The sequence below is a fragment of the Fukomys damarensis genome, unplaced genomic scaffold, assembly GCF_012274545.1.
Source record: "Fukomys damarensis isolate Sample0158 unplaced genomic scaffold, DMR_v1.0_HiC HiC_scaffold_15, whole genome shotgun sequence".
Taxonomy (NCBI): Eukaryota; Metazoa; Chordata; class Mammalia; order Rodentia; family Bathyergidae; genus Fukomys; species Fukomys damarensis.
The window spans coordinates 4079923-4097556 of NW_022900927.1; the positions used below are offsets into that span (position 1 = coordinate 4079923).

Sequence of the window (17634 nt, forward strand, 5' to 3'; positions counted from 1 at the left end):
GTTGCTACAAGTTTGAGCCTGGGCTATACAGTGAGTTCACGGCCAGCCTAAACTACATGATGAGACCTTGTCTCAACCTCCTCCCCGCCCAGAATAGATAGCAAAAGGAGGATGTATTTTTTTATTTTGGGAAATAAGTGATACATACATAACATGAACTATATCATCCATTTATATCTCTGGTTATCTCCAAAATATCAACTTCAGAAGTTCAGTGAATACCAGTTATTCTGAATTTCTTTCATCTTTGGTTCACCAAAAGACATACGACTTTTTGAATGAGAATGGCAGGTTGTATAAGCAACTTTGCTGCTGCCCTTGATTTTTTTTTTTTTTTTTTTTGGTACTAGGGATTGAACACAGATCCTTGCACTTTCAAGGCAGGAAGTGGAACCACTGAGCTAAATCCCTGGCCCTGCCCTTGCTTTTTCAAAATTGTTAATATGTATCAGAAATTAGTCAAGGTAAGTAACAATTGGCCTGCTATCCTCAACACTTGCATTTGAAGTTACTAATATATTATTTAGGTTGCAAATTTAAAATTACAGGGGCCAGTGGTGCCGGCACCTGCCTCACAAGCCAAGGTCCTGAGTTTGATCCCCAGGACCAACAAAACAAAACAAAACAAAAACAGGATGCCTAAGTAAAACATAATAATAGAACAGGTTTTCATTAATTGTTGGAATAATATAAAATTCATTTAAGAAGTATTTGTTGAATACTTATAATCTGCCAACTATTGTTCTACATGCTAAGGCTATAGCAAGGAAAAAAACAAAGACCTCTGTTCCATGATATAAATTTATTTATTTATTTAGACTCGATCTCACTATGTTGTCCAGTCTGTTTCTGTCTTGAGCTCTCTATGTAACCCAGGTTGGTTTTAAACTTATGATCCTCCTGCCTTAGTCTCCTGAGTGCTGGGATTATAGGCATGCATCACAATGCCTGGCTTGAAATTTACATTTTTGGGACCAAATTCATTTTGAAACAAAGGATTAGAACAAAGTACAAAAGGAAGACCTCTTCAAGCTATAATCAGAACTTTTAATTTAATTTAATTTTTATTTTGTTTTGTTTGTTTGTTTGGCAGGTGCAGTGCCACTGAGCTAAATTCCTGCCCCCACTTTTTTTTTTGAGACAGGGTGTTGCTATATACTTCTAACCTTGTCATGATGATCCTCCTGCTTCAGTCTCCTGAGCGCTGAGATTACAGGCATATGTCACCATATCTGCAGAATTTTTAATCTGTCATCTGAGATGTGTTGAAAAATGTTTATTTTACACTTGTATTTAGTTTTCTCTTTCCATACTGAGTAACCTTAGTCTTTTGAATCTAATTTTTACACGTAAACATTTTCATCCACTTGAGAATGTTAAGTGACACATTTCTGTTTCTCTAAACTGGTCATCTCCAATTCCATGTCTTTTTTCGTTTGTTATATTTAATTTTTTTAAAAGTCATATATTCACATGGTAACAAGACTCAAAAAATGCAAATAGTAGAGTGAAATTTTCTCTAATAGACCTCTTTCTGGCCAGCCAGGGTCCTCCCATGGGCTACCAATGCTAATGAATGTCCATCTAGAAATATTTCCTGTGTATGTAGCATAGGACATATGCTTTTATTCCTCTTTTTATATATTTTAAAGCTATATGATTTTTATAGCATAACAGATATTAGGTGTTGGATATATTCTTAAAGGTATATAAAGAATGTACTGATTTATTGCATAGCTATGTAGTATTTCAAAGTCTAGATTTACCAGAATTTATTTAACCTCTGGTGGGTATTAATGTTGTTCAATATCTTGCTATTATAAAAATAGGTTGTAATGAGAGAGTAATCTTACATATACATTATAATTAAGAATTTCAGAATCAAAGAGTAAATGCCAAAGAAGTAATAATTTATATATTGATAAGTATTATGAAAGAATATCTCCCCACATCAAAACTAGCATGGGGTGTTAGTAAACTTTTTTGTTCACTGACAGTATGATAGATGAAATATAGCATATAACATTTTTTGTTTTATTTTACATTTCTTTTATCATGTGTAAGGTTAAGCATTTTTCATAGATTTAAGAGCCATCTATATTTCATTTTCTCTAGAAGATCCTACTCAAATATGTTATCTATGTTTTAAATTGGATTGTCAAAATTTTTAAAACATTGATTGTATAACCTGTTTGGAAAATTAACCCCTTGTTTATAATATAAATTGCTAAATTTCGCCCATGTATGCTTTGATTCTTTTTATAACACTGCTTTGTAGAAAGTTTTGATTTGTATATCTTTAAATACACCAATGTTTTAAGTAATATATTGTGCTTTCTTTGAAATACATTTTTAAAATTCTTTCTTGGGGTGGGGAATTTAGTTCTGTGGCACCGTTCCTGCCTCCTAAGAGTGAGGTCCTGAGTTTGATCTCTGGTACAAAAAGAAAAAAAATTTTTTTTCTTGAGCTCGGTGTGGTAGCTCATACTTATAATCTCAGCATCCAGGAGGCTGAGGCAGGTGGATCACTATGAGTTTAAGGCCAGCCTGGATTACATAGTGAGGTCAGGACCAGTCTAAACTACATAGCAAGACCCTGTCTCAAAAAATAAATAATAAACTATAAAATAAATAAATAAATAAAATTCTAGGTTTCATTTAGTGTTTTAAATTTGGTTATTAGTTTTTGTCTTATAGTTAAGTCTGTGATTTACAACTTGCTGTTATGAATTATGTACCTCATTTTTTTAAACATGGCTACTCAGTTACAGGGTCACTATTTGCAAGGCCAGCCTGGGTTACATAGTGAGTTCAGGATCAGCCTCAACTACATAGTGAGACCCTGTTTCAAAAGAAAAAAAGATCTGATAATGATACCTTTCTATAAAGCCTTATTACTCATTTTAGAACTAATTATCTTTTTACTCATATTGCATGTTTATATTTCTTGATTTATTAATCTTTTATTCTAGATTATAAATGTTTCAAAGACAAGGATAGTCTTTTTCAGAATTCCATGGGTCCTATACATACCAGTATTTTTTAAGTATTTTGTCCACTAAGATAATTTTATTACAAATCAGTATATTTGACTTTTTAATAAAATAGTAATTCTGCAATACTAAAAAAAATGTGTAGTGTTCAAATTTGTTCAAATGTGAAGTGTTCAAAAGTTACTCAGGGCCAGGGATTTAGCTCAGGTGCGAGGTCTGGAGTTTGATCCCCAGTACCAAAAAAAAAAAAAAAGTTTATTCATATAGAGAACTAGCATAGAAGCTCATTAAATACGCTTCCCATCCCCTACCTCTTTACTTACTAGGGATGAGATGGGAATAGAAAGAAACTGAGCCGACTCAGTAACTGTATCAATCTAACTCTTGATAATTTTTTTTAAAGAAACAACATAATCAAACGATTAAAAGCCAGCCAAAACACTGGGAAAGGTTATGAGACCCAGAACCTCTACATCATGCTAAGCAGAATTGATGATTATCAGAAAAGGGTGATGGGGGTTTGGACTGAAAAGGAGAAGTCTCTAGAGCAGAAACGAAATCAATGCCTGAAGAAAATGATGCACTTATTTAGCCAGGTAACCTGTTTTCCATTCTCTTTCTCTAGTGTGCTGTAAATATATATATGCACATACATATATTGGTGTCCTAGGGCTGCTGTAACACAATTATCACAAATTTGATTTAAAATTACATACTTTATGGAAAAGGAAAGGGGATCTAGGGATGGAGGGAGATGGGAGGAGGAAGGAGAGAGAAAGGGGAAGTAAAAAGGATCAAGATGTATATGTATACACCAGTTCCCCATATTAAATGTATTTATTTATGCACATACATATATTGGTGTCCTAGGGCTGCTGTAACACAATTATCACAAATTTGATTTAAAATTACATACTTTATGGAAAAGGAAAGGGGATCTAGGGATGGAGGGAGATGGGAGGAGGAAGGAGAGAGAAAGGGGAAGTAAAAAGGATCAAGATGTATATGTATACACCAGTTCCCCATATTAAATGTATTTATTATATGTCACAAACATATACTAGTAAAAAGGGAAAAAGAAAAAATAAATGCAGCTTCATAAATAAAAAAAACCTATGGAAATTCACTCTCATAGTTTTATTTTTTCCCTTTTTTCTTTATTGGTACATTTTAGGTATACAATACAGTTACATTCAAAATTGGGATCTTGTACCTTTATATGATGTCTTTTGGTGCTTACTTTTTTTCCATTCCCCTGCCTTCCCTTCACCCCCTCCACCCTTCTCTATTTACAGAGACTTTGTTTCCATTTTTTTCTTTTTCTTAGTTTTTCTTTTCCCTTCTTAGCTTTCCCCTGCCCCTTCCACTTCTCCTACACCTTTAGACATTTTTCCCTAATACACAATATCAATTATACATTTTGATTATTTATACTTTCAGTTTATCACACCAGAGGAACTATTTGGTATTTACATATGTGGGTCCTGTTCATTTCACTTAAGAGTATGTACTCAATGTGCATCCACTTAGCTGTAAATGTCTCTAGTTTCTCGTTCTTTGTGGTTGAGTAGTACTCCATTTTATTAAAACACACACACACACACACACACACACACACACACACACACACACACGTCTTTTTTATCCGGTCTCCAGTCAATGGGCAATTAGGCTGTTTCCAAGTTTTAGTTATCACAAACTGTGCTGCTATAAATATGGGTGAGCATATATCACTGTGGTATGATTCTTTTAATTCTTTTGGGAAGATACCCATTAGAGAATGGCTGGGTCAAATGGAACTTCTAATCCTAGTTCTTCTTTTTTTTTTTTTAACTGGGATCCTGTACCTTTACATGCCAGGTCTTGGTTCTCATTTTTTCCCCCTTGAAATCCTAGTTCTTTGAGGTATCTCCATATTAAATTCCATAGTGGTTGCACCAGTCTGCACTTCCACTAACAATGAAGAAGGGTTCCTTTCTCCCCACAACCCCACCAACATTTTATTGGTGGATTTCTTGCTAGCAGCCATTCTTTCTGGAGTGAGGTGGATCCCAATGTTGTTTTCATCTGCATCTCTTGAATGACCAGTGATGTTGAACATTTTTTCATATGTTTATTTTCTGCTTTTACTTCTTTGTCTGAGAAATGTCTGTTCATTTCAGATGCCCATTTTTGAATTGGGTTTATAACTTTGGGGGGTCTGATTGTTTTGAGTTCTTTATATATTCTGGATATGAGACCTTTGTCTGAGGAGCAGCTGGTAAGAATGTTTTCCCACACTGTAGATTGTTTCTTAGCTCTGTTGGTGGTTTCTCTTGCAGTGCAGACGCTAAACACTCATTATCAGCCAATCTTTAGAACTCAGGGGAGGCTGGTGATGTAGCTCAGTGGTACAACTCTTGCCTAACACATGCAAGGCTCTGAATTCCATCCTCAGCACTTGTACTTATCAAATCCAGCCAGCTGCTCTGGGCTTACATATTGGTAGCCAGCCATGACGACCCAAAAACCAAGCACCCACTCAGAAGCGACTGTCCATGATGAGGTGGTGGAGCACAAGAAGCACAGGGCGAGAGCAAAGGAGGGTAATACTGGGCTGGCAGAGAAGATCTGAGCTGCACTCCACCCACCGCGCACGTAGCCCCTACTCTTGTAGTTTTAGAGGCCTGAGTTCATGCAATCAGAGTCTCAGGACTGGCTCTTGCTGGAAGCTCTGAGAAATTGTTCCATGCCTCTCTCCTAGATTGTATGGCTCTCAGCAGTTGTTAGCATTCCTTAGTTTGTAGCCGTACTATTCCAGTCTCTGTCTTTAAGTGGCCTTCACTGTATGTCTTGTGTCCTCTCTTTTTCTCCTCTCTCCGGGTCACTGAGTTACTCAGATCGGGCTCAAACTTTTGATCCGCCTGCCTTAGCCTCCCAGCATTCTGGGGTTGCTGCTATACACCATTGCCCCACTTCCTCTGACTCCTATGAGGCCATGCGTCTGTTACTGGATCTAGGACACACTTAATTCAGGACAATTTCATTTTAAGATCCCTAACTCATTTATATCAGCAAAGATCCTTTTTTTCAAATAAGGACACATTCATAAGTTCTGGGTGGACATATATTTTGGAGGACACCACTCAACGCATTATGCCATGATTTCAGTGAAATTTCCACATTGACAATAGTTATACTTGCTGGATCTCTAGATGAGAAAAGAATGATGAGAATAGGAGAAACGCTCAGTTGCTTCCTATTTAACTCACATTTATCCTCAAAACTATCAGGAAGATAGTTTTAAAACTTCCATTTACAAAAGGAGAGGGTGAAAAATTAAAAAGAGTGAACAAAAGGACAATAACATGACAATAATAAGTCAGTACATATCAGTTATAACCATCAATGTCAATGGCCTCAATTCACCAATCAAGAGAAATAGACTGGCAGAATGGATTAAGAAGCAAAATCCAACAATATGTTGTCTACAAGAAACACACCTAGTGCAAAAAGAAGCCCATAGACTGAAAGTGAAATGATAGAAAACAATTCTCCATGTGACAGGAGCCAGGAAAAAGCAGGGGTAGCAATCTTATTCGCAGACAAAGTAAATTTCAAACCAAAACTGATTAAAAGAGACAAAGAAGGCCACTATATCCTTGTAAAAGGAACAATTCAAGAGGAAGAGATGATAACCATAAACATATATAATGTCCCCCACTATATAAAACACATATTAAGTAATGTGAAAAACCAAATAAGCACTAATACAATTGTAGTGGGGGATCTAAATTCCCCACTATCACAGATAGACAGATCATCTAGGCAAAAAATCAACAACAAAATACTAGAACTGAACCAAGCTTTTGAACACATAGACTTAATAGTTGTCTATAGAGTGTTTCACCCCACAAAATCAGAGTATACAGTCTTTTCGGCTGCACATGGGTCATTCTCCAAGACAGACCACATACTAGCTCACAGAACAGGTTTGAATAAATGCAAAAGAGTCAAAGTTATTCCCTGTATATTATCAGATCATAGTGTGATCAAGCTGGATATCAATAGCATAAGAAACCGTAGGAACTTCACAAACACATGGAAATTGAACAACACTCTCCTGAACAATCAATGGATCACAGAGGAAATTAGACAGTTTTTACAAATAAATGATAATGCCAGTACAACATACAGGAATCTATGGGACACAATGAAAGCAGTTCTTTGTGGAAAATTCATAGCACTGAATGCCCACAATAGGAAAACAGAATGAGCTCAAATAAACAATGTAATGATGAATCTTAGACTCCTAGAAAAACAAGAGCAAGAAAAACCCAAAGCTCATTCAAGAGAGGAAATTATAAAGATTAGAGCAGAAATCAATGCAATGGAAACTAAGAAACCGATACAAAAAAATAAATGAATCAAAGAATTGATTTTTTGAAACAATAAATAAAATTGATCAACTCTTAGCTAGCCTTATCAGAAAAAAGGAAAGAAAAGGCTCAGATCCATGCAATCAGGAATGAAAAAGGTGAAGTCACAACAGATCCAATAAATCCAGAGGATCATCAATACCTACTTTGAAAATCTGTACTCTAATAAAATGGAAAACACAGAAGAAATGGACAGATTTCTAGATACTTATGAATTACCAATGTTGAATGAAGAAGATAAAAACATTTTATTTTATTTATTTTTTTCAGCTTTAATTGAGTTTATTGGTACATTTTAGGGATACAGTACAGTTACATTCATTGTTGGGATCTTGTACCTCTACATGACAAGTCTTGGTTCTCATTTTTTCCCCTTGTCCCTGCCCTCCCTTCACCCCCTCCTCCCCTCCCCATCTACAAACACTTTATGTCCATCTTTTCATTATCTCACATTTTTTTCTTTTCCCTTATTACCCTTCTCCTACCCATCCCACCGTCCCTACACCTTTAGCTCCTTTCTTCCCATTTCTAGATGTCAGTAATCTTATTAGGATCTTCTGTATTATCGCAGATTATTCACACGAGAGGATAAAAACATTTTAAATACCCCAATTACAATCAGTGAAATTGAAAATGTAATTAAAAGTTTACCAACAAAGAAAAGCCCAGGTCCTGATGGATTCACTGCTGAATTTTACAAGACATATAGAGAACTACTGCCACTACTCTTCAGACTTTTCAGTGAAATTGAAAGGGAAGCAATACTTCCAAATTCATTCCTGGAAGCAAGTATCACTTTGATTCCAAACCAGGAAAAGACCCAACTAAAAAAGAGAACTATAGGCCAATCTCCTTAATGAATATAGATGCAAAAATCCTTAATAAGACACTAGCAAGCAGAATACAGAGGATCATCAAAAAGATCATACATCCTGACCAAGTCGGATTTATTCCAGGGATGCAAGGACGGTTCAACATACATAAGTCAAAAAATATAATACACTATTTAACAAAGTCAAGGACAAAAACCATATGATCCTCGCGATAGATGCAGAAAAAGCATTTGACAAAATTCAACACCCATTCACGATAAAAACCCTGCAAAGAGGCCGGGGATTTGGCTCAGTGGTCCCGCTGCCTGCCTCACAAGTGCAAGGACCTGAGTTCGATCCCCAGCACCAAAAAAAAAAAAGCAAAAAATTGGAATAGATGGTCTATATCTCAATTTAATAAAGGCTATATATGAAAAACCAGCAGCCAACATCATATTAAATGGCCAAAAACTGAAGACCTTCATGTTAAAATCAGGAACGAGACAAGGATACTCACTATCACCACTCCTCTTCAATATAGTTCTGGAAACATTAACCACAGCAATTAGACAAGAGAAAGAAATTAAAGCAATAAAGATAGGAAAGGAAGAAGTTAAATGGTCATTATTTGCTGATGATATGATACTCTACATTGGAAACCCAAAAAACTCCACCAAAAGACTTCTAGACTTAATTGACACTTTTAGCAGAGTAGCTGGATACACGGTCAACACCCAAAAAGCAATAGCCTTCTTGTACACAAATAACAGACTCACTGAGAGAGAAATTAGGGAAAGAATTCCTTTCACAATAGCATCCAAAAAAATGAAGTATCTAGGAATCAAACTAACAAAAGAAGCAAAAGACCTCTATACTGAAAATTATAGCACTCTGAAAAAAGAGATTGAAGATCATATAAGAAAATGGAAAGATATCCCCTGCTCCTGGGTAGGAAGAATCAACATAGTGAAAATGGCCATACTACCAAAACTGCTATACAGATTCAATGCAATACCAACTGAAATTCCAACACTATATTTCACAGAACCAGAAAAAATAATCCAAAAATTCAGTTGGAACCATAAGAGACCTAGAACAGCAAAAGCCATCCTAAGCAACAGAGACATGGCAGCAGGTATAACAATTCCCAATTTGAAGTTATACTACAAAGCCACTGTGATAAAACAGCATGGTACTGGCAAAGAAACAGACCTGAGGATCAGTGGAAGAAATTGGAAGACACAAAAACAACTCCAGATGTACTCAGCTATGTCATCTTTGACAAAGGAGCTGACCATCCTCACTGGAGGAAAGATAGCCTCTTTAATAAGTGGTGTTGGAAAAACTGGATCTCAACCTGACAAAGATTAAAACTAGACCCTTATCCTTCACCATGCACTAAACTAAAATCCAAGTGGATTAAAGATCTAAATATTAAAACAGAAACACTAAACTTGCTGGAAGGTAAGTTAGGCAAAACTCTTGAAGACATTGGCATAGGAAAAGACTTTATGAACAAGTCCTCAGTAGCACGGGAACTAGCAGAAAGAATCAATAACTGGGATCTCATCTTGTTGAAAAGCTTCTGCACTGCAAAAGAAACCATCAACAGAACTAAGATACAACCTACAATGTAGGAAAAAAATTTTATAGCTGCTCCTCAAAGGACTACTATCTAGAATATATAAAGAACTCAAAACAATCAGCCCCCCAAATATAAAGACGCAATTCAAAAATGAGCATCTGAAATGAACAGACATTTCTCAGACAAGGAAGCAAAAGCAGCAAGTAAATATATGAAAAAACGTTCCACATCACTGGTCATTCAAGAGATGCAGATGAAAACAACACTGAGATTCCACCTCACCCCACAAAGAATGGCTGCTGTCAGGAAATCACACAATAACAAATCTTGGCAGCGTTGTGGGGAGAAAGGAACCCTTCTCCATAGTTGGTGGGAGTGCAGACTGGTGCAACCACTGTGGAAATCAATATGGAGATACCTCAAAGAGCTGGGACTAGAGGTTCCGTTTGACCCAGCCATCCCTCTGCTGGGTATCTTTCCAAAAGAATTAAAAGAATCATATCACAGTGATATATGTGCACCTATGTTTATAGCGGCACAGCTTGTACTAGCTAAAACTTGGAAACAGCCAATTGACCATCAATGAAGATGTAGTTTTTCTATAAAATGGAGCCCTACTCAGCCATAAAGAATGAAAAATTAGATTCATTCATAGGAAAATGGATACATATTGAGGATATACTCCTAAGTGAAATAAATAAGTCACACATGTGTAAATACCAAATAGTTTCTTTGGTGTGAAAAACTATAATAGTACAAAAGATCCTAATGGTATAATTGACAATGTGAAATAGGAAGAAAAGGGCTAAAGGTGCAGGGAAAGTGGGAAGGGTAGGGGAAGGGTAATAAAAGAAAAAAATAGAGGAAAATGAAAAAATGGAAACAAAGTGTTTGTAAATGGGGAGGGGAGGTGAAGGGAGGGCAGGGACAAGGGGAAAAAATGAGAACCAAGACCTGTCATGTAAAGGTACAAGATACCAATAATGAATGTAACTGTACTGTATACCTAAAATGTACCAATAAACTCAATGAGGAAAAAATAAATAAATAAAACTTCCATTTACAACAAAGGAAAAAAAAGGATTTGTGTAACTTGGTTACAGAGCATCAAGAACAGATGCTCCTGTTACACTGTAGCACCCACTCATCATGTCTGTCCCAGGACCTCTTCTGAGATAACTATCGATATGACTTTTGGGGTGATAGCGACTTTCCAAAAGGTTATAGAGCTAAAATTAGAGTTCTTTTTCCTGGGAGTTGGAATCTCCTAGCACAAATTAAAGTACTGATAATGAATACCACAAGCTAGAGTTCTAGGAACATTTTTTATTTATTTTTTTGGTACCAGGGATTGAACTTGGGACCTTGTGCTTGCGAGGCAGGTGGCAAAGCAATGAGTTAAACCCCCGGCCCCTAGGAACATTTTTATATCAATAGATCCTTTTCTTGCATTAACATTGATTGTAAGTTTTTCTTACTTTCTACTTTGGCAGGCACAAAGAGACTTCTCATAATAGCCTAATCCAAACTCCAACAAATATTCTGAATTTTCCAGTATTGCTACATTTTAAATATTATGTTTTTTTGTCCAAAAAAAATCAATATGCCCCACTTTTTGACTGGGCAAATAGGGCCAGTGTAGACACAGTAAAGCAGGATGAGTTGGCAGCAGCATGAACTATCCCACAGGAATGACAATGTCTAAGACATTACAGGAGATGAATGTGGATGCAGGGTCAGGAAAGTCAGAATTCGATGATAGAGTATAGGTATCAAGGCATAAAATGGGGAAAGGAAAAGCAAGAGGGATTAGAGGGTAAATATGTTACACTGAATCAGAGTGGTGGTTGAAAGGGTTAGCTCTGCTACTAGATTGTCTAGGTTCAAATCAACTTTCCCATGGGCTAGCTAAGTGACCTTGGACAACTTGAGTTTTCTAAGTCACAACAACTCTTACATTTTCTGAGACTCAGATAAGCAAGACAAAGATAACAACATTACCTACTTCATGAGTTTGTTATAAATGCCAAATAAACTGATATATGGAAAGTAGCTGATAACGGAGTGTCTGCCATTCAGTAAATATCAGCTTTCGTTATCTTTGCATAGTGCTTCGTAATTTATAAAGCGCTTCTATCTATCATACAATTCTCACAACAATCCCATGTTATTTCTTATTGTTTATTGGTACATTTAAGGTGAACAATATAGTTACATTCACTGGGATCTTGTACCTTTACATAAGCCATCTTCTTCTCATTTTGCCCCATACCCCTGCCCTCCCTTCACCCCCTCCACCCTCCCCTATTTAAAAAGACTTTGTTTCCATTTTTTTCCTTTTCTCATATCTTTTTCTTGTCCCTTATTGTCTTTTCCCTACCCTTTCCACTTCGCCTACTCCTTTATCCCTTTTCTTCCTATTTCACATTATCAGTTACACATTTTGAATCTTATTTACACTTTTAGTTTTTCAAACCGGAGAAACTATTCAGTATTTACACACGTGTGTCCTATTTATTTCACCTCAATGTGCATCCATTCAGCTATAAATGTCTCTAGTTTCTCATTCTTTATAATCTTATGTTATTCTTTAAAAAAATTTTGTGTGTGTGTGTGTGTATGGTACTGGAGATTTAACCCAGGGTGTTCACATTGACCTATATCCCCAGCCCTTTTTAATTTGTAATTAATTTTTAAATTTTGAGACAGGGTCTAAATTGCTAAATTACCTAGGCTGGCCTTGAACTTGCTATCTTCTTGCCTTAGTCTGCCAGAGTGCTGGGATTATAAACCTTCATTACCGCATTTAGTATTATGCTTGTTTTAGAATGAGGAAAAAGCCAGGCTTAGCAGCACACACCTGTAATCTCAGCACCTGGGAGGCTAAGGCAGGAGGAGCACCGCAAATTCAAGGCCAGCCTGGGCTACATAGGGAGTTCAAGGCCAATCTTAACTACAGTTTCACTATAGTGAAACCTTGTCTCAAGGAGAGAGAATGGGGGGGAGAGGGAGAGGGAGAGAGAGAGAGAGAGGTAGGTGAGGATAAATAAAGCAAATAACCCAAAGTCTCACAGCTAGGAAATTAGACAAATAAGACTGGAGTTTAAGTAGGACTAAGGTTTTCGTATATCATAACTGCTACTTCTGAAATCATGCACATGGGAAGTGAAGCAGAGGAAGAGGATGTACAACTCTCTAGGAAAGAAGTGATAGTTTAGTCCTGATCAGTTTAGAAAACCTTCCTAAAAATTTTGGCCCTTTGTTTTCATGTTTCTTTTGTATTACACTTGATCTTAGTCAAAAGACTGCAAAATGATATGGTGATTCCTTTTCTTTTTCTCATTTATAGTTCCAAGAGATGTATAAATTGAATCTTAGTAAACCCATCCCCTTGATAGTTGACAAAAAGCAGATACCTGCCTCTACCAAATTTGTTCCACCGCCATTGCTAGAGTTACTAATTGAAGAGGACAAAAAATCTGACATTTTCAAGAAACTTAGGTATGTGATAGAAAGACTGACACAAAACTTTATATGATAGGTGGCATATTTATTGATTTACTTAAGTTCTGCCCAGGAGCTTTGCCTTACTCCCAGTTGTGATAGGGTATAGGGGAGAGTCTTTGGGCATGTTAATTTCCTTAGCTAATTTATCAAGATATTTACTAACTTATACTTCTACTTAAATATTTAACATTTGATTTTGAGTTTCTTCAAGAAAAAATAAGCTGATTCCTTCTAAGAAACCAGTTTTAAGAACGTCTAATGAAGAACTGGGAAACCTTCACCCCTCTCTCCTTCTCTTCCCTGCTCCCCCTGCCCCGTCCCTTTTTCTTCCTCCCTTCCCACTCTCCCTCCCTTCTTCCTCACCCCTTCTCTCTTTTTTTCCAAAGAAGGGAAGTTTTGGAAAGGACAAGGGAAAGATATATGATCTATGTACTTCATGAAGCTAAGAAGATAGTTTTAAAATAGGTGACTAGGTGAAGTTATCTGAATACAGCTTTGTTAGCTATTTCAGTCTTTTCATCCATTCCTCTGTCAAAATGAGCATTGCAAAAGGAGGGCATTACAGGACAAGGCGGTGGCAAAGAGAAGGAGGAAGAATAAGATTCATATTTTCCTTGGCAATGGAGCTCAGGAGAATTTGGCCACTTATACTTAATGCTTTCTGATTCTGTAGACAAAAAGAAGCACTGAGGGAGGCCATTTGGAATGCTGATCTATCCACCTCAAGCTACCCAATAACAGAGAAGACATCAATAACGTCACTCTGGGCTCAGCTGGGTGGGTACCCAGACATTCCTAGGCTGCTCCAATTAGATATTCAGGCTACCTTCAGAAAATCTCTTGCATCCATTCAATCACGGTAAGTAAAGGACAGGGAGCATTCTGGTAAGTGGGCTTTTGGCTGTAAACCTATTATTTCCTAATTTGACTTTCTCTTTCAAACCTAATACCAAAAATAAGTGTGTACACAGGGGATGTAGTTCAGTGGCGCTGCACCTGCCTGACAAGTGCAAGATCCTGAGTTTGATCCCCAGTACCAAAAGCAAAACAAATAAGTGTATATGGCATGAGGTTAGGTTCATACCAGTCACAAAACATAGGTACACTGAGAATTAGTCGGTATTTCTCATTATAGGCTTATAGGTGCCACCACTGAGTAATAAACAAACAATTATAATGCCATGAACTTATTCTAACACTTGATTGTTCCACTCATTAAATCAGCTGGGTGCAGTTGCCCATGGTTGAAGTCTCAGCATCTTGTGAGGCTGACCACAAGAGGATTACTTGAGTCCTCAAATTTGAGACCAGCTTGGGCAACAGAGTGAAACTATGACTAAAAACAAAAACCGAAATGACTAGAGGTAAATTAAGTGCTTATATTCCAAAATATACTGAAGAAAAAGTATAGGTAAGTAAAATAATCATATGGTTACACATTTCTGAATTCTATTCAATTAGATTCTCATTATAACCACTGGAAATCATTCTAGTGAAAGTGAAGAACTTTGGTGTCTGCATTATCTCTTTCTGGAAGAGAATTATTTAATATTCTAAACCAATAATTTAGAAGTAACTTTGGTTAACCTGAAAGTTCACAGGAGCTTTATGATTTATTTTGTGAAATCCAGTCCTGAAGTAAGAAGTAGTATTAACTCACAAAAGTGTTCCGGTAGTAGATACTATGAAATAGAACATTTGAAATCTATGATATACAGGATACAAAACCAACACACAAATATCAGTTAGATGTAGTGGTGCACGACTATGATCCCAGTACTCTGGGAGACCGATACAGGAGGATTTCAAGTTCAAGCCCAGCCTGGGCAATTTAGCAAGATGCTGTCTCAAAATACAAGAAATAAAAAGGGCTGGCTTCCTCTTCTCCTTGACCACTACATACTCTCAAAACTCAAAGGTCAACTATCCTGTAAATCCTAGGTTAGTAATTCTCCTGGGCATCTGGTATCTATTGTCCTTTATCTTTAGCTATTAATCTTATTGTGGTTCACAAAGACTTCCATTTTTCCATACTATTACATACAAAATATGTATTAAGAGTTTCTAAATTGAAAATTACGTGTGTGAAAACTTCCAGAGCAGGAGACACCAAAAGCAGTGAAAAAATTAAGATATGATAGGAACTTAAACTAAGCATGGTGGTACAGGCCTATAATCCCAGCTACTCGAAAAGCTGATTGATGCAGTGCAGGAGGATTGGAAGTTTGAGGCCAGCCTGAGCAACTTAGTGAGAGTCTGTCTCTCCTATAAAACTGTGTGTGTGTGTGTGTGGGTGTGTGGGTGTTGTGGACTGGGTGTACAGCTTGGTGGTAAAGTGATTTGCATGAAGACCTGAGTTCATTTCCCACCCCACTCCAAAATTATAGGAAATAAATAGAAAAACTGAAATCTTTAAACTTTTTCTTCTCCTGAAAAACTTATGTTCATTAAAAAACAGAATACAGGAAATATCAGGTTAAGATACATTAGTAAAGGGGCCGGGGATTTAGCTCAGTTTTTCCGCTGCCTGCTTTGCAAGCACAAGGACCTGAGTTTGATTCCTGGTACCAAAAAAAAAAAAAAGAAAAGAAAAAGAAAAAGGACACTATATATTTAATTACTATTTAGCATGCTCCCCGCCTCTTTTTTTTTTTTTTTTTTTTTTCAGAGACAGGGTCTCACTATGTAGTTGAGACTGACCTGGAACTCACTGTGTAGCCCAGGCTGGTCTTGAACTCACAGCAATCCTCCTGCTTCAGCCTCCCAAGTGCTGGGATTGCAGGCATGAGCCACCATGACCGCCTACCCCCTTTTTTCTCACTAGAATCTCCTCAGTCTTCTCCTCAGAGAGGATGATATCTATGTTACCCTGTTGCAGATCATGTGCAAACCAATGACTGTTTCCTCTGAGTTAAGTTATTCTTCCTATCCAGTAGGTCTCACTTTAAGCAATTCTCTTTCTAAACTGCCTATTTTGACCCCTCCTGTATGTTTCCAATGTACCTTATAACTACCACCTGATTTTAGATAATGTTTTGAGATTATCTGTTAACTGTGTTCACCTGCCTCTACTTTTTTAATTTTTTTTTATTTTTTAGTGTTGGGGATTGAGACCTGCTTCTACTTTTGTTCTACCCACTTTCCTTTCACAAATATTTATTGAATACTTACTAAATGCCGGGCACTAGACACTGAGGCTAGGCATGGTGGTGCATGCCTGTAATCCCAGCACTCAGAAAGTTGAGGCAGGAGGATTGCCATGAGTTTGAGGCCAGTCTTAACTACATAGTGAGATCCTGTCTTAAAACAAAAAAGAGCCGGGCGTGGTGGTGCACGCCTGTAATCCCAGCAGTCGGGAGGCTGAGGCAGGAGGATCGCTGTGAGTTCGAGACCAGCCTGGGCTACACAGTGAGTTCCAGGTCAGTCTCAACTACATAGTGAGACACTGTCTCAAAAAAACAAAACAAAACAAAAACAAAAACAAAAACCTCAGCCAGGCATGGTGGTGCATGCCTGTAATCCCAGCACTTGGGAGGCTGAGGCAGGAGGATTGCCATGAGTTTGAGGCCAGTCTTAACTACATAGTGAGATCCTGTCTTAAAACAAAAAACAGCCGGGCGTGGTGGTGCACGCCTGTAATCCCAGCAGTCGGGAGGCTGAGGCAGGAGGATCGCTGTGAATTCGAGACCAGCCTGGACTACATAGTGAGTTCCAGGTCAGTCTCAACTACATAGTGAGACTCTGTCTCAAAAAAAACCAACAACAAAAACCTCAACAATGAGATAAAATATGTAGGAAGGTTCTAAGATCATTAATGCCAAGCATAAGGAATAATATACATAAAGATTCAGGGCCGGGCAGGGGCTTTAGGTCAGTGGTGATGTGAGGTCCTGAGTTCAATAAAAAAAAAAAAAAAAAAAAAAAAAAAAGATTCAGGGCCTGTAGCACATTGCTTCTTTTGTTTTATCTCCTAACAACAAAGAAACAAGCCAGCTGGGGATGTAGCTCAGTGCCTGCCTGCCTGGCAAGTACAAGATCCTGAGCTTGATCCCCATTACTGGAAAAGAAAAAAAAAGCAAACAAACAACTCTCCCCAAAATTAAAAATGCCTGTTCTTCAAATAACACTGCTAAGAGAATAAAAAGATGATGCACAGAATGAGATAAAATATTTGCAAGGCACATATAATAAGTGAGCTGTATAGCACTTTCAACTCTCAAAACTATAAGAGATCCTGTGTTTGATCCCCGCTACCAAGAAAAAAAAATCCAATAAAGATGGGCAAAAAGTTTAAGCAAGGGACAGTTAGTTATGTATGG

At 37.2% G+C, this 17634-nt stretch overlaps 2 protein-coding genes across 5 annotated transcripts in view; one reads left to right on the forward strand and one right to left on the reverse strand.

Moving 5' to 3' along the window:
- Larp4 (La ribonucleoprotein 4) overlaps positions 1-17634 on the reverse strand; it is a 167994-nt gene that overhangs the window by 124340 nt on the left and 26020 nt on the right. The window lies entirely within an intron of this gene.
- The window catches only part of Fam186a (family with sequence similarity 186 member A), an 81655-nt gene that overhangs the window by 52085 nt on the left and 11936 nt on the right, over positions 1-17634 (forward strand). For 2 of the 4 annotated variants that reach the window (XM_010623680.2, XM_019207434.1), the window contains 3 exons: positions 3397-3589; positions 13158-13309; positions 13989-14174. In XM_010623680.2, coding sequence (XP_010621982.1) covers positions 3397-3589; positions 13158-13309; positions 13989-14174 — 531 coding nt within the window. Of the gene's footprint in view, positions 1-3396; positions 3590-13157; positions 13310-13988; positions 14179-17634 lie in introns of those variants that run through there. The other 2 variants (XM_010623681.1, XM_010623682.2) reach the window with 2 other exon arrangements.